General features: G+C 32.9%; 4 protein-coding genes across 4 annotated transcripts; 2 read left to right on the top strand and 2 right to left on the bottom strand.

Annotated features, from left to right (window-relative positions):
- Nucleotides 1–531: 531 nt before the first annotated feature.
- LOC124931883 (allantoinase) lies at nucleotides 532–9,124 on the top strand. The gene is made up of 15 exons (XM_047472462.1): nucleotides 532–766; nucleotides 1,269–1,362; nucleotides 1,569–1,683; nucleotides 3,567–3,640; nucleotides 4,087–4,163; nucleotides 4,469–4,505; nucleotides 4,583–4,668; nucleotides 5,695–5,754; nucleotides 5,929–6,077; nucleotides 6,990–7,116; nucleotides 7,335–7,490; nucleotides 7,567–7,677; nucleotides 8,319–8,429; nucleotides 8,571–8,669; nucleotides 8,750–9,124. The coding sequence occupies exons 1-15, from the start codon at nucleotides 683–685 to the stop codon at nucleotides 8,879–8,881; spliced, it is 1,512 nt and encodes a 503-aa protein (XP_047328418.1). The 5' UTR covers nucleotides 532–682; the 3' UTR covers nucleotides 8,882–9,124.
- A 1,618-nt stretch (nucleotides 9,125–10,742) lies between these two features.
- On the top strand, nucleotides 10,743–14,477 carry LOC124932673 (elongator complex protein 5). The gene is made up of 9 exons (XM_047473338.1): nucleotides 10,743–11,134; nucleotides 11,239–11,331; nucleotides 11,411–11,577; nucleotides 11,749–11,795; nucleotides 12,674–12,743; nucleotides 13,037–13,242; nucleotides 13,588–13,683; nucleotides 13,915–13,990; nucleotides 14,082–14,477. Exons 1-9 carry the CDS (start codon nucleotides 10,968–10,970, stop codon nucleotides 14,282–14,284), a joined length of 1,125 nt encoding a protein of 374 aa, XP_047329294.1. The 5' UTR covers nucleotides 10,743–10,967; the 3' UTR covers nucleotides 14,285–14,477.
- A 910-nt stretch (nucleotides 14,478–15,387) lies between these two features.
- LOC124931476 (U-box domain-containing protein 9-like) lies at nucleotides 15,388–17,524 on the bottom strand. The gene is made up of 2 exons (XM_047471949.1): nucleotides 17,128–17,524; nucleotides 15,388–16,746 (listed from the first exon to the last, which is right to left on the bottom strand). The coding sequence occupies exons 1-2, from the start codon at nucleotides 17,458–17,460 to the stop codon at nucleotides 15,688–15,690; spliced, it is 1,392 nt and encodes a 463-aa protein (XP_047327905.1). The 5' UTR covers nucleotides 17,461–17,524; the 3' UTR covers nucleotides 15,388–15,687.
- Nucleotides 17,525–18,528: 1,004 nt separating this feature from the next.
- LOC124931529 lies at nucleotides 18,529–24,252 on the bottom strand. Its single transcript, XM_047472013.1, has 9 exons — nucleotides 23,658–24,252; nucleotides 22,869–22,960; nucleotides 22,029–22,726; nucleotides 20,686–20,756; nucleotides 20,159–20,248; nucleotides 19,831–20,028; nucleotides 19,683–19,733; nucleotides 19,123–19,255; nucleotides 18,529–19,008 (listed from the first exon to the last, which is right to left on the bottom strand). The coding sequence occupies exons 1-9, from the start codon at nucleotides 24,039–24,041 to the stop codon at nucleotides 18,857–18,859; spliced, it is 1,869 nt and encodes a 622-aa protein (XP_047327969.1). The 5' UTR covers nucleotides 24,042–24,252; the 3' UTR covers nucleotides 18,529–18,856.
- Nucleotides 24,253–24,559: the final 307 nt, after the last annotated feature.

The following is a 24,559-nucleotide window of genomic DNA, read 5'->3' as shown; positions in this document are numbered from 1 at the left end:
TAATGGATGATATGTACATGATAAAATGTTGTATTATAACTAGTCATGAAAAAGTTGAATCAACAACCCACTTATTTTTGTATTGTCGATAGATGACTAATATTTGAAATGTTTTGTGGAATATTAGGTGATGTCTGAGTCTTTGAGTAGTTGATGAGAAGTTTGGATTGATGCGGTTGATATAATAAACCTACATATTTGGGTTATCATTCAAATTAATTTTTGGGGGACTATCTGATTGAAGAGAAATTATCGAATTTTCAATATCGTATTACGATGATTTGTGGCTTAAACGATTTTTTACATATTTATAATATATGAACTTAAAAAAAAAAAAATAGAAGGTTCAATACTAAATTAAGAATATATATAATATTCTGTTTCATTAAAATATATTATTATTATTAAGTAATCTAATAATTTAAGCTTCTAACATTCTTTAATTTGCACTTTAATCACGCCGACTGCAGAAGACAGAAGACAGTCAGCATCTTTGGCGGCACATTGAATAAAGTGAATCCAATTGCGGATTCTGGTGTGGTATCCACCCAGCGGCTAGTGGAAATCGTATGCTCAATATTTAAGGGAAATTTCAGAATCCAGATATCTCACTGAAAAAGGTATCAATCGTGAGAATACTTATAATCGGAGAGATTGATAGATAGAGAGATAGAACGAAGATATGGACGATCTGAAATGGAGGGTTTTGCCGGTTCTAGTGTTGCTTCTTTCCTCTCTGATGTTCTACTTGATGGGCTCTCAAAAGGTTTTCATCTTTCTGCCCTGTTCGTATCAATGTATATGATGTATTTCAATGTTTTAAACTATGTTTCATGCATTATCAAGAAAAATAAAGCTACTATTGTCCTATATCCTGTACTACTGAGAGAATTTGATCAATTACTTGATTTCAGAGGAACTTGGAAGGTTATCGTTTTGCTCTTCACAAGTATGGGATTGCATCATTTGCATGCATACAGACTACATCTAATCAGTTTTTTACTTCAGACATTAAAAATTTAAGAAATTTTATCCTAGCTCTCTCAAATAAAGAAAGTACTAGCCTTCATCAAGAATATGAAACCACAGAACGTTTGGTCCGAGCTTACTTCTTCAAAAAAATAGAATGCTAAGCTGTTTCTTGCCTCCATTAAACCACCAAAAAATATCAAATAATTATGTGTTTGTAAATGGCTTTTGCTCCTAGAGCATCTTCATTTGGTTAGTATTGCCATATTTTGATGAAAATTGTAATACCCTTGTTACAGCCATCAGAGAATGGGTGCAGCCTCCTTGGTGACAGCCATTTCTGGATAGTTAGCAACAATATTGTCACTCCCAAAAGGGTCATTTCAGGATCAGGTCACCTCAATTTTCTTTAATCACTTCATGTAGAAGTAGAACAAAGTAATGTTTTTAAAAGACATTTTAACAGGTATTCATTGTTACCACAGTTTTCTAACTAGTCTGAATATGATAATGTTTGCTAAAGATGTATTCAACTATTCATTATATAAACACGATATTTTGTTTTGTTATCTTTCTGAATCAAAATTTGAAATACACAGTTGAGATAAAAGGAGGGATTATTGTATCTGTGCTTGAAGGATACAAGGCCAGGAACAAGAATCAAAAGGTGATTGATTATGGAGATTCTATTGTAATCCCTGGTTTGGTTGATGTGTAAGTTGCTCAAACCATTTAATCATTCTTTCTTTACTTGTTTGGACTTTTTAAGATTCTGCTCTTTCTTTCCATTGCTTCTTTCAGCATCTGTTTCTTCCACCATATGTTATTGTTAGGTCAATGAAGCTGTTACCGTAACTATTCATATTGACATAGAAAGACATAACAGATGGATAAGCACATAGACTTACACTCTTCTAAGGAATAGATGATTCTGTGATTGAACATGCCTAGCCTTACAATGCTCTATTAATATGCCGTGAATCGGAACTTTAACCATCTGTTTGTTGAACGAATTTCCATGTTCTTCCAATTTTAATTAAGTGATGTATATATGCCCTTTCTAGTTGTTCTTTAGACCATTCTAATAGTCCTCAACAGTATTCTTTTTTCTTTAGACTGTGTTTATTTTTCCTGAAAGGAAAAACTTCGTTAAAGCTACTGTAAACACAATGATCTTGTTGACCGTAGAAATATTACAACCAAATAAAGCACATAATTCCTGATAGTACAATGAAAGAGGAAGAACAAGGGGGTGAAGGAAAAATTGATCAGACATTAAGCTAGCCCTCACCCATCTAAAACAAGGAACCTAACGTCAGAAACACACGTCATCTCAAACAACAAAATCAGAGAGCACCGACCCCAATAATGTGGCTATTAGAAAAACAGTCACCAGGGATCTGTTTAAAATGAAGAATGCATAATTGCTAGATAGCATATTAAACTATCAACTTACACTCATCTTTGTGATAAGATTTTTTTTGTTCTATTAAAAAATAAGGGTGTGTTAACTAAAGAAGTTTATACCTTTCTGAAAAGTTCCTTGTTTCTAAGGCTAAAACTTTCTTACAATGCATAGGATTAAAATACTTTTCTTGGAAGACAAAGGTATATATGTTTCTCTTTAAAGCTCATGGAACAATGTTTTTTTTTTTATAATTTTTCATGTTCTTTTCTTGACAAAGAAGACCAGTTTATCCTTTGGAACAATATGTTCTATGTTAAAAGACCCCTGGTTCCATTCCATCTTTGTTGGCCTTTCAGTTCTTTCTTGTTTCGTTTATCCCTATCTCATGTTCCTCCATCTCTCCTTCTTGGTATTCTTCAAGTGACTGTTACATTACAATGAACAAATGAATTTATACACAAAAGAGATAATGCATCATAAAACTAATGTGAAGTTCCATGATAAGGAATGGAGTTCCACAAAAGAGAGAATGCATCATTGATTCCCTGGAGAACGAAGCAAATTACCGAAAGGGCTAATATAATTAATTCTTCACTCCCCTACAAGTTGGGTAGAACAATGTAAGCAGGCCCAATGTATGATTTAGCATGAGACAAATGAGTCATCCACAAGATGTTGATATCTCCCCTTGTCAGTTGGAACACCATCCTTACATGTTCCAAGTTTGTGCAAGGGTTCCCAATCGACTTAAATAGGCCAGTTTTCTTGCACCTATCATCTTTTCTAGTAATCTCTACAATTTTCTATGAGAAAGAAAGAAATAGTGTTGTGAACATGCTCTAGTTGCTTCAGCTTCCATACACCTAATGCCTTAATCCTTCTTAGCCTTTTGAGAAATGTGAGAAAATTTAATATATTTGAGATTCCACTATATTTTATACATGTGAAAAAAAGAAAGATAACTCATATTTTTTTGTTGCTATATCATTTAGAATATGAGTCCTCGTACAACAAACCGAGTTAACACCTGGAAGATGAAGAGCAATATAGAAATGATTTTCCCCACATTTTTTTTTTTGATTTTCCACACATATAATCTTCAGTTTTCATATTTTAGGAATAATATAGATTATTGAGATTATTATCATGGTTGAACCATTTCAGTAATATAGATATTGCCTTAATGCAGGCATGTTCATCTTGACGATCCTGGAAGAGAAGAATGGGAAGGGTTTCCTTCAGGGACTAGAGCAGCAGCTGCTGGTTAGTAAATTCTCATGTTAATTTTGGACAAAGTTTTTTTTACTTAAAAAAAAAATTTGCATAAAGATTCTTTTTTTTATAGGGGTAATAATTGTATTCACACAAAAAATTGAGAGTAGAATTAGGCTACTCTCATGCCTAATAACAGAAACGTACACCACGAAGACAAAGGCAATGCCAAAAGAACCTCGACAAGTGAAAGGGATATATCAATTGATCATGTCGTTTACAAAAAAGATTTGCTTTATATGATGACTGAGAAATTAGAAATTTATATTTATCTATTCTTCTAAGGACTACTTATATCCTATATGGGTAAAAGGAACCACATGCTATATCTATTTATTCTTTTTACACCTTTCTCATGATTAATCAAATTGCATTCTGAAAATTCTTTAGGAGAAGTTCAACTTATATTTTTTTTCCAATAAATGAATGCTTGGCAGGTGGTTTAACAACATTGATTGATATGCCCCTTAACAGTCACCCGTCAACAGTTTCTGCAGAAACATTTGAACTCAAGGTATTGCTGATGACCAGTTAATTCTTCATTATGGAATTTAAATCTTATCAGCCCTTAGGTTTCCAGTGTGTATGAATGTTTTTTTTTTCTTTTTCAAAACCGATACGTCATGTATAATCAAATTATGTTATTATATAATTAAAAAAAAAAAACTATGTTATTATAAACCTTTTGAATAAATTTTCTTTACCAAGAAGGTCATTTGTAGACAAGAAAAGGTAGCATCATATGTTCATTAGACAAGACAAAGCCTTTAATGCTTAGTTGTCATGAGATCTAAATATGTATTTTTCATCTACTGACAGTTAAAGGCAGCATCAAAGAGGATCTTTGTTGATGTTGGTATGCTCTTGAACCTTGTGTGTGATCTCACTTTTCACATTTCAAGAGCTTGTATTTGCTAAAGTCCATATTTGTAGGTTTTTGGGGTGGTCTTGTTCCTGAGAATGCCTTCAATTCCAGTATGCTGGAGGGGCTTTTAAACGCTGGTGTTCTTGGTTTGAAGGTATCTAATTGAAGTTATTGCCTTTCTATGTAATAATTTTGTTCCCAGGGCGGTTATTTACTTATTAATGAAAGTTCACCTGCTAAAAGTATAAACATGGTGCATTGCTTTTCAAAATTTGGACCTATATTTGGTTGTTTGGAACTGACTAAAGACCCTGGTAGAATTTTAGGATTTGTTTGATGTGGGTTATTTGCATTAAATCCAACATCCTATAAATTATTCCATCAAATCATTAGTTAAAATAATATACCTTTATTTTCTTATTTCTAACACTTTAAAATATCAAATACTAAAGGGTGTTTTGGTCATTTGACTCAAATGATCCACTTTATCATGAACAATATTATTTTCAAATAATCTGATTTAACCCAAATAACCCTACATCAAACAAGCCCTTGGTCATTGCAAGAAAATTCTGCTTGTCTATTTTTTTTAAAGAGAGCGATTATAAATTCTGCAGTCACACTTCCTTGGGCTAAAGTTTTCTAACAGGAAAGAGTTGTTTAAGACTGTAGAGATAGTGGTCTAAGAAAAGCGACAAAAAATCTCATCCATGGTCTATAAAATTTATCAATAGAGGCAATTATTTCCAATCAATTTATTGCTGCACCAGTTTCTTTCATACATCCAATTTGGTTTTGATTTATAGTTCAATTGGAATAAGTTTCGATATGAGAACAATACGTACTATTGGCATACTAATGGAATAAAATATTTGGACCACTTAAAAAAAAGAGAACAGATAGAGTACTATTACGATAACCTTCAGTAGAATATATGACAAGGAAAAAAATAAAAGTCATTACAGTGATTTGGTGTGGGAACACTAGACTTGGAGCATAAAATATTTGTTATCACATGTTACAAGTTATTTACAATATCTGTTCACCTTATGCTCTCTTTTTTCTGCATGTAACGGGTCATATTAAAAAAAATCTCTTTCCAATATGAAGCATTTGAAATTACTTCTTAATGGTGGTCAGTATCAAGCATAAGCTAATAGTTTTTTTTTTCCTTCTGTAGTCGTTTATGTGTCCTTCAGGTATCAATGATTTCCCAATGACAACCGCCAATCATATCAAGGTTAGTTCTTTGTTTGTGGTTTACATGTGATCGCCAATTTTCTTAGGACTGCTAAATCTGTATTCAGTTCTCAGATTTATGTCCTCAAAGATTTCTCTTATTTATTTGTGTGAAAAGATATTCTTATACAAGTGAACTTGTCTTAAAATTCCTATCTCAATGTTTTTTCTATAGGAAGGATTGTTGACACTAGCAAAATACAAAAGACCTTTATTAGTACATGCTGAAATTCAATCAGAAGATAAAGATCTCTTGGATGCGAATCATGATAAAGTTGATCCTCGATCCTACTCAACATATCTCAAGTCTAGGCCCTCTTCATGGTAATATTTGCTTCACTCCGAAAGATGGTGTAAGAGAGGTCAGAAATAGAGAGTAATGTAGCTAAAGGATAAAAACTGTGATTGAGAAAAAAAACTTATATACAACCTTTTCAAAAGTCTAAAGTCCTGTAAGCATAACTTTATAAAAATAAAATTAAGCTTGTATAAATTGAGAAACATATCATGTAAAGCATAAATACTGTAAATAAAATTCCCTATTAGCTACACACTTACACTTACTTATTCATGATAATTATTATGTTAGTAATTAATTAAGTAGTTTAATATTTATCCCCAATCAATAGTTTTATCCTAAAATCTAATTCCTAAATCAGGGTTTGGGATGGAAAGTGGTACAATTTCAAGCGTTTATGCAGGGTCTTGATAGATTTAGAGAGGGAGATGAGAGTTAGGGATATTATGAAGGAAAAGATTAGAATATGTAAACAGTAGTAATATGTATACTCTTTTTTTTTCTTTTTCGTTTTGTTGTTTATAGGTTTCATCACCTCTTTCGATGTTGGGTGCCTCGATTTTGTAAGTGCTGTTGGGATATTCTTTTATTTAACATGGGCGCATCCTCAAACAGAAAATGTCTCACGACCTCATCCTAACAAAAAAATAAATGACAAGAACATTTGCCATTTTTTCCCATGCCAATGACAACTTGTAAGGTATCAAATAGGGCTCTTAGGCTCTGTTTAAAACCATAAGTAACTTAATTCAGTTATCCACTTGAGATTCCCTATTTGCATCATATCCATGAGTACTTTGTATAGACCACCGCAAATAAATCTCAATAAAGAAGGGTGTTGTTTCTACCAAGCTATCCAATGTACTGACCATATCAAAATATTCTAAGTAAAAAAATTGCATACACCTAATATTGCTAGCTTCTCTCTTTTGATAAAGGGAAGAGGCAGCCATTAAAGAGTTATTGACAGTGACAAATAACACAAGGATTGGGGGTCCTGCTGCTGGAGCTCATCTTCATGTTGTTCATTTGTCCGATGCAAGTTCATCGTTAGACCTGATTAAGGTAATGAACTGTGTTTTCGATATCTTTTCCCTTCTTTTTCCGGACCTTATAAATTCTTTGCTAGTTTTGTTTTGTGTATGACTATATATTTTGATTTTGATTCTGATTCTAGTTGATAAACTTAACAAAATTGAAAATTCCTTCACTACTATTTATCCTCATTTAAGTAGCCTGATAATGATGCTATGTTCTCACCTAGATTTCCATGTTTTCTATAGAAAGCAAAAAGTAATGGGGATAGCATATCAGTTGAAACGTGCACACATTACTTGGCTTTCTCCGCCGAAGAAATTCAAGATGGAGATACCCGTTTCAAGTGTGCCCCACCCATCCGCGATGCTGCAAATAGGGAAAGTTTATGGGAAGCTTTAATGGTATATATTCAAAATACACAGCCAAAAAGAAACAATAGTTGTGCCCATATCTTATTGCATCTATTTTTTTTTTCAGAATGGGGATATTGACATGCTAAGCTCTGATCACTCGCCAACAGTACCAGAGCTCAAACTTCTACATGAAGGGAACTTTTTAAAGGCGTGGGGCGGCATATCTTCTTTACAGGTTTGTAAGCCATAACATGACTAAATTGCCTTCATTTTTAACAGGTTTCTCTTTTTCTATGTACTCCGCTCTTGCTCCAACTGTCTTCAGTAGGCTATCTATGCTGTTAAGAGTGAGCATAAACAAAATCATATGTGTGAAACTTCTTCCTTGCAAATGAGATCATATAAATGAGAACATAGTTTTAAGCTTCATCTTTGTTCTTAAACTAGAATGTATCTGTTATGAATACTGGGCCATTTTGGTATGGAAAATTGAATTTGTGATGTAGTCACAAACCCCGTGATAAAAAAAATGATCCGGATAATTATCTAGTTTGTGATCCAGCTTACAATCAAGTACAATGTTTCTTTTGTGAAAGAAACTCAATTTGCTTCTTGAACTTGCATGAAAATGTTGTTTTACTTCCTGGACTTGTAAAAATTGCTCCAAATTATTCCCTGCTGTAATTTTTTGGTTGACATTGTCGAACTCATAAATCAACTCTACACAACATTTGCAGCTTCTTATTCTGTTTCATTATTATTAGTCAATATTTATTTCCTTGTTTTGTGTAACTAACATCTGCACCACTATCTTAATATGTGATTATTTATTAGCACTTGGTTTCTTACAAATTTGACCAATTTGAATTCTTTCAGTTTGTTCTTCCAGTGACTTGGACATATGGGCGCAAGTATGGAGTTGCGTTGGAGCAGTTAGTCTCATGGTGGAGTGAAACACCTGCCAAACTTGCTGGCCTGGATCTCAAAGTAATGATTTCTACTTCCAAGGATTTCTATACAAAAAGAAATGACAAATCTCCAAGCAAATGGCATAAATTTGGAAGTTTTCAGCACATTCATATTGATCAAACTCCTAAATCAGATGAAAATCAATGAATATTTTTGCAGGGGAGTATTGCAGTTGGAAAGCATGCTGATTTGGTAGTATGGGATCCAGAAAAGGAGTTTGACCTTGACGAGGATTATCCGGTTCATACCAAACATCCTGTATGTTTTTCTTTTGTTTAGTTTTCCACATTTGTTTTCTGGGTACTAATCATCTTCATATTTTTTTATTCTCATCATAGAGTATCTCTGCCTACATGGGATCAAGATTATCTGGAAAAGTAATGGCAACGTTTTTGAGAGGTAACCTCGTCTACGAAGATGGGAAGCATGCTCCTGTTGCCTGTGGCAATCTGATTCTAGCAGAAATATGAATAAAGGACAGAACCTTCTGAGAACACAAGAAGAACTTATTTGATGGCTAAGACCAAGGACTTCTATATATAAGGCTGAAATTTGACAAATAAATAAACAGTCTTATGTATTTTTTTTTCTTGCCTCAAATAAGAAATGGTTGCAGCTTATTTAAGTTCTTGGACAAAAAAAGGTAACAATGACTTTCTAAATTTTACATTAAGCAATAGGCAGTGTAGTTTTTGTGACGCTTTGTTAAGTTACATAAGATTCTGAGTTTCATTCCTTAATATTTATTATGTGTTCCACTGGAAGTTTATTGGACAAGAGGGATCATCCTCAAACAAGAAAAAAAAATTGATATTTGATATTTTTGCTTGCTTTTGTTTGAAATTTGATAAATTTCTTATTATAAAATGACTTGAAAATGCAAACATTTTGTTGCGAGGCATCCAGATCTTAAGAGTCCATCAATATGCAATCTAATTCTTTTCAAAAATTAGTATGGTACAAGTAGAATATAAGATACATTATTTTTTTCCTTTTATCTTGAATATTATAAATTTAAGATTATGAAACAAAATGGGGAAATTTGACATAGTGACCTTAATAATGACATCATTTTAGAAAATGATTCAGTCCCGATAAAGTTTGTAAAATGATCATTTCAGACGAAAATACCCATTCGCGTTACACGACGCATGCATTACGTGACGCGAAAGGATGACCTGATAATGTTTGCAAAAATAATTTTTTCGCGATGTAATTTGTACAAACATTATCGCGTCACGTGAGATCATTTTTGCAAACATTATTGTATCACGCGAGATCATTTTTGCAAATATTATTGTGTCACGCAAGGTCATTTTTGTAAACATTATCAGGTCATTTATTCGTGTCATGCGATACATGCGACGCGAAGGACTATTTTCGTTTTTAGATAAGCCGAAAAAGTTATTTTTACAAACTTTAAACTTTATGTGGTCTTAGTCATCTACCAAAAAAAATGGTAATTATTAGAATCATTCCATCAAATTTCCCCGGTAAAAAAATTAAGTTTAAAAGATTTAAAGTATCTTGATGTTAATTTAAGTTTTTATTAGGGCTAATACATAAATTGATCCTTCAATTATGAACAAATTTTAAAATAAGCTTTTAAAGTATGAATATCTTGAATTCACCTTTAAATTATACATTGTTTTGAGATAAACCCTTTTAAACAAATAAAAATATTTTACACTCAATGTATTATGTCATTACTATTTTAACACATAATAAAAAAAAAAGAAATAAATATTTTTTTAAATAAATTATCTACTCTCTCTTTATAGTTCTTTAATTTTTATTATATTCACAATTTCTCTATCATTTCTTTTCAAAAATATTTTATTTATAACTATCGTTTTTTATATTATATTTTATATAATTACTCTTTCTTCTTCTAAAAATTACACAATAAAGAAAGTGAAATTTAAATTTTGAAATATTATTGAAAAGCCTTTTTAATTGAGAATATATTTTAGTGAAAAAAAATATTTCTCTTCACTTTAAAAGATAAGGAACAAAAATATTATTTTCAATCAATTTTTTTACATTCTAGTGAAAAAAAAACTTTTTATGACCATCTAAATATTAATTTAATAAAAATAAGAGTAAATTAACTATATGATTCAATTCCTAATAAGAATAAATTAATAATATAATTTAACTAAGATGGAAGAAATAGTTGCTCAATCCATAAAAGGTTAAATTATATTTACTTTCAAATAATTAAAATTATCTTCAGTTTTAAAAAAGCCCAAGACAGACCCACGGCCCAGTAGCCCATCCCTCTTTCTTTCTTTTTCAGTCGCGCCTCTTCTATCTAGTCTTGTTCATTCTTGACGGTCTTCTTCGAATCTTCGTTTCTTACTTCCTTAATCTTCTGAATCCAGGCTCTAGTTCCCGAATCTCCGGCAGAAGGCAGAACCACGGAAGTCGGTAGAACGTATCAACCTTAAAGACTCGGTCCTCACCTAAGGAAAGTCACGTCCGGGACAGCCGCATACCAGATAGGTTTTTATTAAACATCACATTTTCAGATCGCTTCTTTATCACAAGACAAGTATGGCCAAAGTCATCTGCAGAAGACTTCGCGATGGAGTATCCGAAGGTGAACATGCTCCAGCTCTCATGATAATGGATTCAATCACCTCGCCTTTTGGAACACGGCTTCTCGATCACATCCTTGCCCAACTTTTTAACAACATACTGGAGGGGAAATCACAAGCGCAGTTCAGTTGAATTCATCCATCCTCTCTGACTAAACAAGAATTTTGCAAATTAATAATCTCCATTCATTAGTAGTAGTTCTAAAATTATGTTGTTTTTCTTTCAGATGTCTCGTGATCGTCGCCTTTTCTCGCATCCCAGCTTTGTATAGGGATATATTTGAAAGAATAAGCGGAAATGGAGACTCTCTGAATACGCGGTTAGAATAATATTTCTTTAAAGTGATTATTTTTCGTGTCAAAATGTATGTGAACTCTTGGATGTAAATGTTAAGGCAGCATCCGGATATTAGATTGTTACACGGATCCTCTTGGTTGGAAGGAACGATTGGGTGAATCTGGAGTTGTTTCAAATATATATTCACAAGCTTCAAAGATGGTGAGGCCCTGCAAGAGTGTGAGGGACTCGAACAACTTGTTTTGCTCAATTACTGAGCTAGGGAAAGGTAGCACTGAAGTTACAGATGAATATTGATTTTTGGCTCAGCAAATTTTGGTCTTTCCTTTGTTTTGAAAAATTCTTTTGACCAATGATTTTGAATGCCAAAGTTTCTCTGATAGAAATTTATGTGCTCGGAAGGGTTAATAATTTGTATGCATGGATCTTATGTTTGCAGAATTGGTTGGGAATGGAAAAGAGCGTTTCTTGGTTGCCATTGACTCGGTAATCCTTCATGTTTTGACTCTGTAATTTTGAGAAAAAAACTTGTATTTCTCTACTGTGAAGCTTATTTACTAGAGCATGATCATGCCTGGTTTGATCTAGGGTGATTAGAATAACCAAGTGACGCCGGTTATTGAAAATCAGTTTTTTGGGGGGTAAAAGGACATTAAAGGTATATAAATATAATGATATTTTTTAATAAGCGACATTTTGGTGGATGATTTGAATGATGAGTAGATTGTTGATTGGATAGTGAATTATTTGAACTTTAAATAACTCACATCAAACAAGGCAAGTAGATATAACTGATACTGGAATCTTTATCTGAATACTACCATCGATATCAACCTTGTGCTCCATCTAATAGTTGGTTGCCAAACTTCTATCTGACATGATGTCCACAAAGAAATTGTGGCTTATCTTAAAAGAGGTGCAAAACAACATCTACTGCAAAACAAAAGAGACCTGTCTGAAAATTTAGAAGGGACTATATTTTATGGGTAAATTCAATCAAGTATATATTGGATATATGGATCATGCCCATAATTTCTAGGAGTGATAGATGGAAACCTCTTATTGTGGATATGGCACCAAATTGAGAATTAATCATGGAAGAAGTAGTGTGTAACCAAATCTTCTAATTTGACTATGACAATCCTTAGTAATGTTCTATAGTTGTGTTGTTTGGTTGTATAAGATATCCACACCAATTCTTTATTTATGCCATTCGGAAGACTGAAATAAAAGCACATGGTGATTGTATGGATGTGTGTCCTCAATTGACTATCAATTTAGACTAATGATTTCATCCTTGTTTTCTCATACCTGTTTTGTTTGATTGCATGCATTATGATGATTTCTTGTGTATAATACTTTAGGTATCAGACATGTTAAGACATACACCGACATCTTCAGTTGCTAGCCTTTTATCTAATCTTCGGAGCCATGGTACGTATTACTATTAGTTATTTTCTTGTAATAATTCTTCGTACAAATTAAAGTATGAAAATTTGAAATCTACCCTTCTTAAATTGGAAAAGAATAGTGGCCAAGTTTCCTTCTACTACCTTATAGGATGCCAAATATATTGACACAGCACATTTTTTAATCAGTCTATACAATGAGTTTTTATGTGCTTGAGAAATGACTTACTATGCGTGTTAACATGAAACACAATTTCATGCATGAAGTATAAAAATGGTTTGAGTTATAATTTTCCTTTATCATACTTTGTATTGCAGACAAAGTCTCTTCTCTAGTTGGTTTAGTTCATTCAGATCTTCATGATAGCAAGGCCAGTGCGGTTCTTGAATATTTATCCTCTATGGTGGCTTCTGTTGAATCTGTTTCAACAACAATGGATGGATTGCAAGGTAATACTGAAGATTACTGCAGAGGGAGGCTTCTAGTTCGGATGCAGCTCAGAACTGGAAGAGTTAGAGTACTGGTATCTCTCTTTCCACTTGTCCAATTATGATTGTATAATTTGCCAATAAATTTCTGGATACAAATTCAGATGCCTTATGTATGAAAGGTCTGGTGTAACCTAGATACAATTTAGATGTATCTGAATCTGGGCTGAAATAAGTAAAAACCTAAAAATGAGATAAAAGGGTGTTTTTAAATGAAGCCTATGTGTGCATATACAGCTTATCTCCATGCTATTGCCTTAGTCTCTATTTTAGTTACATAACCGAATCCCTTGTTTGGGAACTTGTTTTGTGTCGATATTCATATTTCCCAGTTCCATTGTCTCATCTGATATCATTTCTTTGTGTTCTTTGTGTTATAGAATGAAGATTTCTGTATTGAACAATCAGACATCAAGTTTATGGATACTGCTGTTGACAATGGTGGGATTACTACTGCTCAAAGTCTAGTTCCCAAGGTTTGTTATGTTTCCTAAGATGTGACATTAACATCCATATGCTATTGCAATTCTTGTAATTTGAAAATACTTCCTGTTTCTTTTGAATCTGAATCCTGATCCAGATATCACCCATAAATTGTGTATGATTATGTCTTTTCCAAAGATCTCATATAAAGTCCGTGGATATATGACATAAAAGGTGTTTCCACTATTATTTCTTTTTCCAATTGTCATCGCGTTGTTTGGCAGGTACAATTTAATTTGCAACTGTCAGAAAAAGAGAGGATGGAAAGGGCAAAAGTGGTACTTCCATTTGAACACCAAGGTAAGAAAGTGAAGTAAATTTCCATAAACTTTCCATGTTGAATTTCAGTTTAACTTGTTATTTATGTTTTGTCTTTTCATTATTTACATAGGAAATGGCAAACCAATTGACATCTACGATGGCCGGAGATCTCTGATAGAGAACACAATGACGGAGAACAAGTCGTCTGTACTTCCTAAGAAATTGGAAGGAAATGATGACAATGGAAAAGGTGGTGAGATAATCTATTTCCGTGATTCAGATGATGAGATGCCAGATTCGGACGAGGACCCAGATGATGATTTAGACATATGATTAGTTAGTACATGCACTTTGAAGAAGAGGATCTGAACTGGGTTGTGATAATTTTGTTGTGTAAATTATTGTTAGCTATGAACAATTAGGTTATTATTGAAGAAGGGTTTTTGCTCAAAGTGTTTGTAAAGCTGCTCTGCATTACAAAAGGGAGATGTTTGGCTTACTTTAAAAATGAACATTACCAACATTCCAGTGGGAATGAATGATATAAGGCTTAATTAGAGGGTAAGTTCTAACATTTAAAGGAGACAGTGACGCTGTGTACGTGACCTCCTTAATTAATTCAATGTTTGTTAAGACTAGCCAACAAAAGTTCATGTTATAATGAGTGATTGAGACTTCTAAATGATAACAAAGAAAATGAAATTCAGATTTAAAATATCTTGAACAATATCTACTTAACATACCTAGAATAAGATCTGTAACTCACTATAGTCCAATCATCAATTTTTAAAACTTAATTTTAGAAATAAAAAATTCCTGGGTATTGTAGATTAATAAAAGATTTGTGTTACAATCATATAGCCAAAAGAGCTCGATGATAGCAATAACATTCACTCATGAAATAGAACCTAAATCACCTTTTTAATAGATTGAAAATATTCTTATTTGCTAGGGATTTTTTGGAGTCGGTTCCTAATGGGGTAGGTATCATTATGATTGGTTTGTCTCTATGTGGGTATTGGAATGAAAGTACTATGTGTTGAGCCTTGTTTGATCTGGGGTTATTCCAATAATTATATGATTATGAAAAATTAGGTTCTTTGAATTTAATAAAGGGGTTATTTCAGTAAAAAGATTAAGGTTAGTATAAAATGATTATTTAATGAAGACAAAGAATATTTTAGTACTTAGTAGATTCTTAATCTATTTAATGAAGGACCCATCTTGATAAGTGATGGCTTACTTACTCACAGACAAATCCATAAATTGATACCCTTAAATCATACCCTTTTTTTTTATACTAAAAGCAGCAGCTACCTAATCAAGATTATAATTCTGTCCTATATTGGTCGGGGGCCCATGTACACTACAGTCACTATCATAAGCAAGGAAATAAACCAGAATAATCAGAGAGAAAAAAACAGAACAAGTTCAAATCCTCAAAAGGAAACAAGATTCTATAGCAAACAATCATACTGATTAATAATATATAATACTCCAGCCATAAATCCCAACAAAATGCACCTTTCATTGGTTTCAATATTTACTATTTACCTCTTCTCATAAAGCCTCATATACAATTCCAATATAATGGGTATGGACAACATTTAACTATATAGATAAACTCATGTGGTATATGCATTACTTTTCTAAGAAGAAAAACAAGGAAAGAAGAGAAAGCGTATCTGTAAATGGTGGGCGAGAATATATACGATTAGATTATACAAGCATTTGCCTTAAAGAAGCCTCTCTAGGATCCCATGTGCCTTCCTTTTAGCCCTTGAAGTCCCACTTGTTAAAAGCCCTGATATCAAACCATTAGCATTTTCTTCCTTCTTAATAGCCAACATCACTGATTTATCTTTTAAGCAAATCGCATATATTATTGCAATAGCGTTCTCTTTGTTTCCTTCGCTAGTTGTCTCTTTTATAACTCTAAGCAAGTGAGGAACAACACCAAGCTCAATCAATTCCTTAACTGCCTTCATTCGGGTTGAAAGACTTGCAAGAATTGCTAAAAGCTCGTCAACTAGAATACCATCCTCGATTATCATCCATATAATATGAACAGCCCCTTCTTGTATTGCCCTTCCTTTATTCTCATATAATAGGCATAAATTAAAGATAGCTGAGGCAGCATCTTTCATAACCAATTCATTTCTTTCGTCTAAAAGGTTGAGTAAATGTTTCATAGCACCCGATTTCCCAATAAGAATCTTGTTGGAATCCAAGGCTGAAAGCGTAAAAAGAGTTGCAGCAGCATTTCTCCTAGTACCATCTGTTTCGAGACACAGCGAATCGACGAGGAATGGAATGACGAGTGGATGTTCTGCAACCGGCTTCTTATTGTCCTCGTGAATTGAGATATTTAATATTGTTGTGATCAAATCCTCACGAAGATCGAGATGTGCGATCACACTATCAGAGGAAGACATAGGACTCAATAGTTTTGACAATGAATTGGGGGACTCGCAAAATAAGGCACGGAATTGTGGCATCCGTTTTGTTAGAGATCGAAGCTCTTTCGCAGCTTCTTTCTTGTCGTGGAGAGAAGATGATGATAGTCTGAGCAAGAGTGAATCCAAACGGGCTCGATGGGATCCCATTATTGCTTCATCATCAATAGTAGGAGATGTGTTTGAGAGGTCAATGTCGTTCTCCTTGCACCACTGCAAAATCAATTCTCTTACCAAGTGATTAGGGGTAAGGTTTGGATCGTTGAGCATTTTTTGAGTTAAAGGACACGTTCTCTTTCCATGCTTCAGCCACTTCTGAATAAATGGCCGGTCATAAGTCTGAAAAGGATTCAAATAACTTGATATAAGAAGAACTATGTCAGGAATAAAGCAAAGGCAATATGATTTATATGATATCTTCCTTCAGCATCAAGCTATACTATTGATTCCATTTCCTTCTTCGTGATATATGAGTAAGTAGAATAACTTTATAGCCTTGTATTGTGCAATTCAAATCAAAATCAGCTTCAGATTGCTAGGGTTTTACATGCAAATTACTCAAATATACAGTATAACTTCGATTTCAAGTCATAAGACAAACAAGTAAGTTAATCGAAGAAATGAAACCTCAATTTAAGCACGTATTATACAGTTTCCGATCATCAAAGAATTTCCGAGAGAGACATTCTAATATAATATACATAAAAGAAAACAATCAACCTGTCCGGAGGCCAAAACGACAGGTTCCATCATGAGTTCGCCGGAAATTGGGCAGCGGAATACTTCAGGAACAGCGGTGGAAACGACAGGGATAGAAGGTGAAGCTTCGGTGGAGAAAATGCGTCGGCTATCTTGTTCTGGATTTGCAGAGAAATGCAGAAGAGAATCCTCCGGTTGGCGGTTCGAATTCCTGAGAGAGGATAATACTCGAATAGCATGATCGATGGTGTCGATACTGTAGTCGGCGGTTTCAGTGATAACATCAACGAGTTTTGTGAGTTGAAATTTCAGGTCCGACGCCTGGTTGGGTGGCGCCACCGTTTCGTCGGCCATAACCACCACCACCACCGCCCGTGGTTTTAACTTTTAACTAGACTGGGAATTTAGAGAGAGAAAGTTAATATTTGAAAAAAAAAAAAAAAAGATGGTAAAGTGGTTTCTTTAGACGTGATGGGCTTGAGTTTTAGTGACAAATGTGCTCCATTTTGACTTTGATATTTTCTAATTTCTCACGTTTTATTTTCCTTTAATAATAATAAATTATTCTTTCTTTTAAAAACAGGGAAATTATACACTAGTCATCATTATATGTGACCACCCGTTCAGAAATAGTAGTAATTTGAGTTATCCTAGTCAATTCTAGTGAATTTACAAACTGTTAAATTTTCCTTTTTTAGATTTTAATTTTTATATATATATATATTTTTTGTATTATTTTTGAAAATTATGAATTAACTTTATTTATATATATATATATATATATATATATATATATATATATATATATATATATTTGACAATCCTTATTAAATATGTGCCAATAAAACAATAGCACTAAATAACAAATTTGTTACCTAGACAAAATCTTTTATTATCAAAGAATCTTACCTAGACATTATTGCAAAAGTTTTTTTCTTTTAAGTTATAAAAAGTTTTAGTTTTTTACTTAGATTAGGTTTTTAAGTGTCTTTAGTTTCTTTTTTACCATTTAAATTTAAGTTGGTACGGTGTATTTTTCAATGTGATATTTTATTTAAATGGATTGGATTTTTCATTTTAAAATTTTATAATTATATCTTCTCATCCGATTTTTTTCATTAGAATTTTAGTTCTATTCTATTAATAATATTAAGTTGTTTTGATTTTAATAATGTTATTTTGAAAAAAAAAGAAAAAAGATGTAACTCATTATTTTAATTAATAATAATTAATTCTTTAAAAAATAAAATTTTGTCTTGACAATTAATAGAGAATTCAGAAAAACATTGAAAATTATTTCTCATATGACAATTGTAATTTATACCATTTTGGAGGTAAAAATAGTAACATGATGTACAAATAAGTATATTGAAAGAGCAAAAGATTCTGGACAAGTACAACATTCAGTCAAGAAACCAAAACTAAATCATAACATAATGAACATTTCTCAATTGTCAATTGAAAGATTAGAAGCAAAATAGAAGAAATCCAAAGCATCAGTTTACATCCACATTTAATGTGCAAAATTATATACACATTTCTCATCGACATGATATACAACATATACAGCTCTAAATCACAAAATATGTGATCTGACTACAAAACTTCCAGATCCTTATCTTGTTGTTTTCATTACAGCAGGGAAGAACTTCTATGTATGTACCAAATACAAGGTGCCAACTAGATGACGATAACCTGAAACATTACCAAACATAGCTGCATCCAAAGTTTTTTTTTTTATTTGATGCGTTTATGTGGTTGAAGATGTGGCTTTGGATGTGAAGTCGCTAATCATAGTATGAGCGGCAGCTAACTCATCCCTTAGCTTGACATTATATTCATATAGATTTTGGAAATTCTTATGAATCTCTGACATACTTATTTCAGAACCATCCTTCATATCTGACAAAAAGACAAGTATTTAAATGTGGAATTTCTTAGAGAATTTGTAAAGACACTTATCCTATTGCAAAATATATTATAGACCAAATTATCGTAGAGAATGAAAGCTTTTACCTAATATAGGAGGTGGAGGCAAAGAATAATTGTTAGTTCCTCGATAATGAGAATTGCTATCAATTTCCCGAGAAGGATGATGTTGCCTCCTCTTATCATCCTTTACATTTCCAACCATATTGTTTTCCAGATCCTGGAAATGTTTTTACGTCAGAAAGTAAGAATTCCAACCTCGAAAGAAAAGTTTTCCACTAAATTATGTACTCAGAAAGAAACTTATACCTCCAGTTCCCATTTTTATTTATTTTTTTAAATGTTAAAGTTTCGTATTAACATATATGTCCTAATAATGCAAACAATGAATATACCAAGTCTTGAACACGTGAGGAATGGTATTTATTCAACAACTCCTCAAGTCTCATTTTATTGTGTCATTATAAACAAAATAAGTCCCATTCTTATTGTATCAGTTTCAGGCATTTCCAACATATCCTTAAAGCTGGATAGATGGAGAAGGATAGTGCGACAAAATGCTTGCTGAGACACTATGTTGATCTCTTATTTCAATTGTATGAAAAAGAACATACTTTTAGCAACAAAAAAAGAAAGAAAGAACATACCAGCATCTCAATCTTGGACAATGTTTGAGCACTTTGTGTTGATGCAGTTTCCTGTAGGCGAAATTTGATTGTAAAAAAATTGAAGATCGTTAAATCATTGCAAGATGCGTAATTCATGTTGATTATCACATGATGACATAACTATTACCTTCTCACTTTTCATGTTGATTTTCTTGTTAAATCTGATAGAATCCATTCTGATTAGCTGACCCCTTTTAACTGATGATCCGGTTCTCTTATGTAACGCACCAACCATTAGGCCAGTGCAACATGGCCCTTCTTGGACATTGTTGTACTTCTCTTCCAATGCATTGCAACCCCATGTAAACATCACATATTTTCTCAACTATATTTTGAATATAAATAAATATCAGTAGAGGATCATAAACAAGTAACAGCCAATGCGCTGCAGAAACTTGAAGAAGGAAAAGGATTAGACAAGAAGATGCTTTCTCATAGAAGAAGAAAAAAAGTACTTTATCCCAATTATCTTGAGCTCTTCGATGACTTCTAATATTCCTCATAGTGCTATCCTCATTACGCAGCCTCTTGATCCTGTACTCACACTGTAAACTGATAAAGTGAGAAGGCATATGAAACAACAAAATGCCTTCAAATTTAAGGAAATTATATTCAGGACTATGTTTTGCAATATATTGAAGTGGATCTATACAGAATTGCTTAGCAGTGGTTAAGCTAGCACTGTATGAGACAATGGCTCGGTGTTGCTTTTCTTATAATTTTTTCTTTTTTAGTCATATAAATAAACTTTATTATTTTGTAAGTGACTTTATCTTTCATTTATTATATTAGCCCCAGCTTTCACAAATAAAAAGAATGAACTTTCACAAATTAACAGAAAACTTTAAACATAAAAACCACAAAAGAACATAATAAGTAATCAAGAAATAATATTATGCATGTTCAAACATTATCCACGACAAGTTGCAGCAATTCAACATTATGATTTAAATTTTAAATGATATAGGGAGAAGTAACATACTTGCACCAAGAAGTAGAAAAAAATGCCAATACTAATGCAGTAAAGGCCACCAAGGTCTGCGAGAAAGCTCACTGCATTTTTGGAGAGGAAAAAGAAAGACAGCATAGATGTCAAACCTAGACTATGACTTAGTTTAAGGAATGCCAAGTATAATGATAACTATATCCACATGATGTGTTACTTTTCTCTTGCAAGATAACAAAGTTAAACATAACTAATATCCTCAAACAGTAATTTCTTCATGAATAGGTATTACTGAAAAGTTTGTATGCAATCAAATGACTTGTACATGCAAAAATGAGCTTCAACAGCATTTCTACATAAACAGTTTAAGCAGTACTTCTTTTTAAAGAACCAGTTAAATGTAAATAGAAAGATAACATTGCATAATTTAGAATGTCAAACACATACACATATATATGCTATATTGTAGGGTTTAGGGTCTCTCAAGAAGGCTAAAGATCAAGTGTTTAAGTAGTCCATAAATTTTACTATCAATTCATTACACTTGGGAAATTGTAAAATGCTACAGAAAGTGGAATCTGAAGTTGCGAAGAGAATGTCCTTTAAAGTTCACAATCCCAACAATTTTAAAGCAAAAAAAGAAGTAGATCAAAACCATCTTTTCCTACAAATTCATCACTAGACTCAACTAAATCCAACAATCTATTAGACGCCATAGAGTTAAACTCTTTTTTCATAGCATTATACTATAAATTTGATTCCTCAGAACTTATAGCTTGTGAAAACGTTTCACGGTCATTTTCGGCTCCAATATTATATTCTGATTCTTGTAAATACTTGATTTTCAAGTAGATCTTAATGTTGTTTTGTCATATTGAAAAACTTGTTCTTCAACATTTTCTTGATATTCTCAAGAACAATTTTATCTACTGGATAATGTGAACAGCTTGTGGAACACCCATTTCAACTTGAGTGGTGTGAACGACAATGGATCAGAGGAAAGAGTTTCAGAATTATCCTTTTCAATATTTACTTTCCTAATTGACCCCTCCGACACGCAGAAATTTTGCATTTTTGTATTCCACAATCCTAGTGGTATGAGATAGACAATTCCAAGAATTTTGAAATAGGTCATAAGGATTAAAGGAGGCACATATTTTTTTATGAATGCAGCTAAAGCACTAGTTCAAAAGAAACTAGGTTGACTACTCACTATATGCCTTGAAAACTGTTGATAAGACTCAACAAATTGTTAGGTAGGAAAATACTAGCTAAAAGGATAAAGAGTTCATAATTAATACAATATGGTCTATAACATGAGATCATCAATCAGAAATACTATATGAATGGGGGCATTGGTAAAATATTCATTCACTCACCAGGGCCCAAAATATTCTGATTGTCGATCTCCACAATGTAGTCAGACAGATAATTCACGTACAATGTAGTATTTATCAGCCCTTCACTAGAGACTTGTAGGGAAGCTTGAAGCTGACTCATTTCACTATATGATGTACCCGGAACAAACTCATGAAACAGAGGTTGGATGAGCTTAAGATTATGTAGATTGTGATAAATGCGGGGAAATAGATTAAATTTGAATATGTTCGGCACAGATCCCCTAAAAGTTGTTGGCATGTTATCGTCATTACTCCCATTGCTAAGTGTGCCTCCGACAAGGCTTACATGTTTTTTCACCCCATGGCTATTTGCAGTGAGGTTGAACTCGAATCCAACTGCCATAGCAGGATCATTAGGAAGATCAACAAATTGCCATGAAATGTAGGCACTATCCCGAATATGACACTTGCTGCACTTGAGATTGATTTTTGGCCCTTTAGTCGTGTTCTGGCATGTATAATTAGCAAATGTTACTAGTGGAGCGGTTCTGTAGTCAATATATCCCGGGTTCCCAATTACTAAAATACCCAACTGACGAAGATGTGCACAGCTCATGCTTGATATGGTGATTATATTAAATTCTATGTCGTTTTGGAAAGCAGCTAGATCAGGTGCATTTGAAGCTCTGATGGTATGAACTTCAATGGCTCTCTTTGATATGATTTGGTAGAGCAACCTGTTAAAGTTGTAATAAAGAGAACAAATAGATCATTATATTTTGTTAAATATCCTCAAAGGATGTGATTGCTTTTAAAATGGAAAAGATATGTATTATGTTACAAAATGATGCAACATTATCAAACGGAATGTGTACTTACGCAGCAAATAAACCGAGAAAAACAATCCAACTTGCTATAGAGAAAGCTCCACCAAGTTCTGTTTTACGCTTCACAACTATCTTCTGATCATCCTACACAAACCATTATCACAAAAGAATAAAAAAAAAGATAACAAAGCCACGGAAAAGGTAACAAAAGGCAATGCCATCATTGTTTAGAAAGAAGAAAAAGGTAATTTCATCATTGTCTAGTTTTTTATTTCATATTTTGCATCAATCGACAATTAAAAATGATCCCTTTCGAAAAAAAATAAAGAAAGATAGACATAGCTACACTATCACACAGGTAGCACCTCAAGCTACACTATTTCTATAGAAGTTTTACCCAATAGAGAAGAGTTACAATTAACTGAATACCTAATATGATTTTACCAGGTCTGGACAAATTACCTTTTTGCCAAAGCACATGCAAATAAGGGGAATTTTTCTTGAGACTTTATTACAATTGAATCTTTGTTAAATTAGTGATAATTAATACATAAGCTTACTGAGCTTATGCATAATTCCCTTATGTATAATTATAGTTAGCCAGTTTTTATTCCAGAGGTAAAAAACATCATCAACAAATAGCAAAAAATGTCATTTTACAGTGTTTCTTAATAGTTGGTCTTCTACCATGTCAATTCACCTAAGCCATAACTCCATTTTGTCACATCATAATCCAATAAATAGCATTCACATTGAATTTCTCAGGCAAATTCGATTACCACCAAAGTTAGTCATGAAAATTCATGTGAATGAATGAGTGATTTGAGAAAAGGGTTGGTACCAGCCAATGACGTGTAGAAAAACTGATGTCCAGCCGACTAATCCACCACCGGATCCGGAACCAGATCGAGCGTCCATCGTCAAGCTTTCTAAACCGAACGAACAAGCAGAAGCATAGCCAAGAAACAAGAAGAACAGCAGTAGCCTCGAGGAAAACAGCCTGCGACTGTGTGAACTTCTTGATGGAATCGAATGAAAATATAGTCTCTGGGAAGTTAATTGAATAATCCACTCCAGAATTAACTACCAGACTTTGACTATCGCTTGCAAATAGCTCGCAGGTCTTGTTGTTGTTGCCGGCTGCAATGAAGTAACCAGGGTTGCAGGCGCAAAGGGTTGAATTGTAAATGAACGAATTCGCCGGACATGAAAAGGGAGATGCCATTATTCAATTTAGCTAGAAACTAGGCAATTCTAGATGGGTAACATAACGTTAAAGACGAGAGTTTGGATCTTGGAAAAGTTTTGAAATTGGGAAGAAAGCTTGTTACTTCTGAATAGGGTTTGGTCAACGTGAAGGAAGGAAGAATGAAACGTAGCTGCCCAGCTGGGTTACCTTTGGTGGCTATGGACTGGATATTTGGTTGAAGAATCTACCTTTGATGGCTTCACTGTATATCTTCTACAAAATAAATTAAGGAATAAATGTTCTTTTCTTTTATTTAATTTTTAATTACCATTACTTGTTATTATTATTTTGTCATTATATATTTCCAAATTTAGGTATTATTTGAATTTAATATAAATAATTGAGTATAAATTATATATTCTTGTTGTACCTTTTCCAGAAGCATAGAGATAGATGTTCAAAGTTCTGGACTATTTGAGAAGAAATATTATATTCCTCAATAATGAAGAATAAGCCCTTGAACTTAACAAAATAACAAATTAACCCATGAACTA

The sequence above is a fragment of the Impatiens glandulifera genome, chromosome 3 (assembly GCF_907164915.1).
Source record: "Impatiens glandulifera chromosome 3, dImpGla2.1, whole genome shotgun sequence".
Lineage (NCBI taxonomy): Eukaryota > Viridiplantae > Streptophyta > Magnoliopsida > Ericales > Balsaminaceae > Impatiens > Impatiens glandulifera.
Note: the sequence above shows the minus strand (reverse complement) of the source record. Positions and strands in the feature narration are given on the sequence as shown.

Coding starts and splice junctions, on each gene's coding strand:
- LOC124931476 (XM_047471949.1), bottom strand. CDS start 17,460: ATGGCCGACGAAACGGTGGCGCCACCCAACCAGGCGTCGGACCTGAAA. Junction 16,747..17,127: donor TCGTTTTGGCCTCCGGACAG/GTTGATTGTTTT, acceptor AATCCTTTTCAG/ACTTATGACCGGCCATTTAT.
- LOC124932673 (XM_047473338.1), top strand. CDS start 10,968: ATGGCCAAAGTCATCTGCAGAAGACTTCGCGATGGAGTATCCGAAGGT. Junction 11,332..11,410: donor GGAGACTCTCTGAATACGCG/GTTAGAATAATA, acceptor ATGTTAAGGCAG/CATCCGGATATTAGATTGTT. Junction 11,796..12,673: donor TCTTGGTTGCCATTGACTCG/GTAATCCTTCAT, acceptor ATAATACTTTAG/GTATCAGACATGTTAAGACA.
- LOC124931883 (XM_047472462.1), top strand. CDS start 683: ATGGACGATCTGAAATGGAGGGTTTTGCCGGTTCTAGTGTTGCTTCTT. Junction 1,684..3,566: donor ATCCCTGGTTTGGTTGATGT/GTAAGTTGCTCA, acceptor GCCTTAATGCAG/GCATGTTCATCTTGACGATC. Junction 5,755..5,928: donor CAACCGCCAATCATATCAAG/GTTAGTTCTTTG, acceptor TTTTTTCTATAG/GAAGGATTGTTGACACTAGC.
- LOC124931529 (XM_047472013.1), bottom strand. CDS start 24,041: ATGGCATCTCCCTTTTCATGTCCGGCGAATTCGTTCATTTACAATTCA. Junction 22,961..23,657: donor TTTCTACACGTCATTGGCTG/GTACCAACCCTT, acceptor TGGTTTGTGTAG/GATGATCAGAAGATAGTTGT. Junction 20,757..22,028: donor TCAGAATATTTTGGGCCCTG/GTGAGTGAATGA, acceptor CCAAAAATGCAG/TGAGCTTTCTCGCAGACCTT.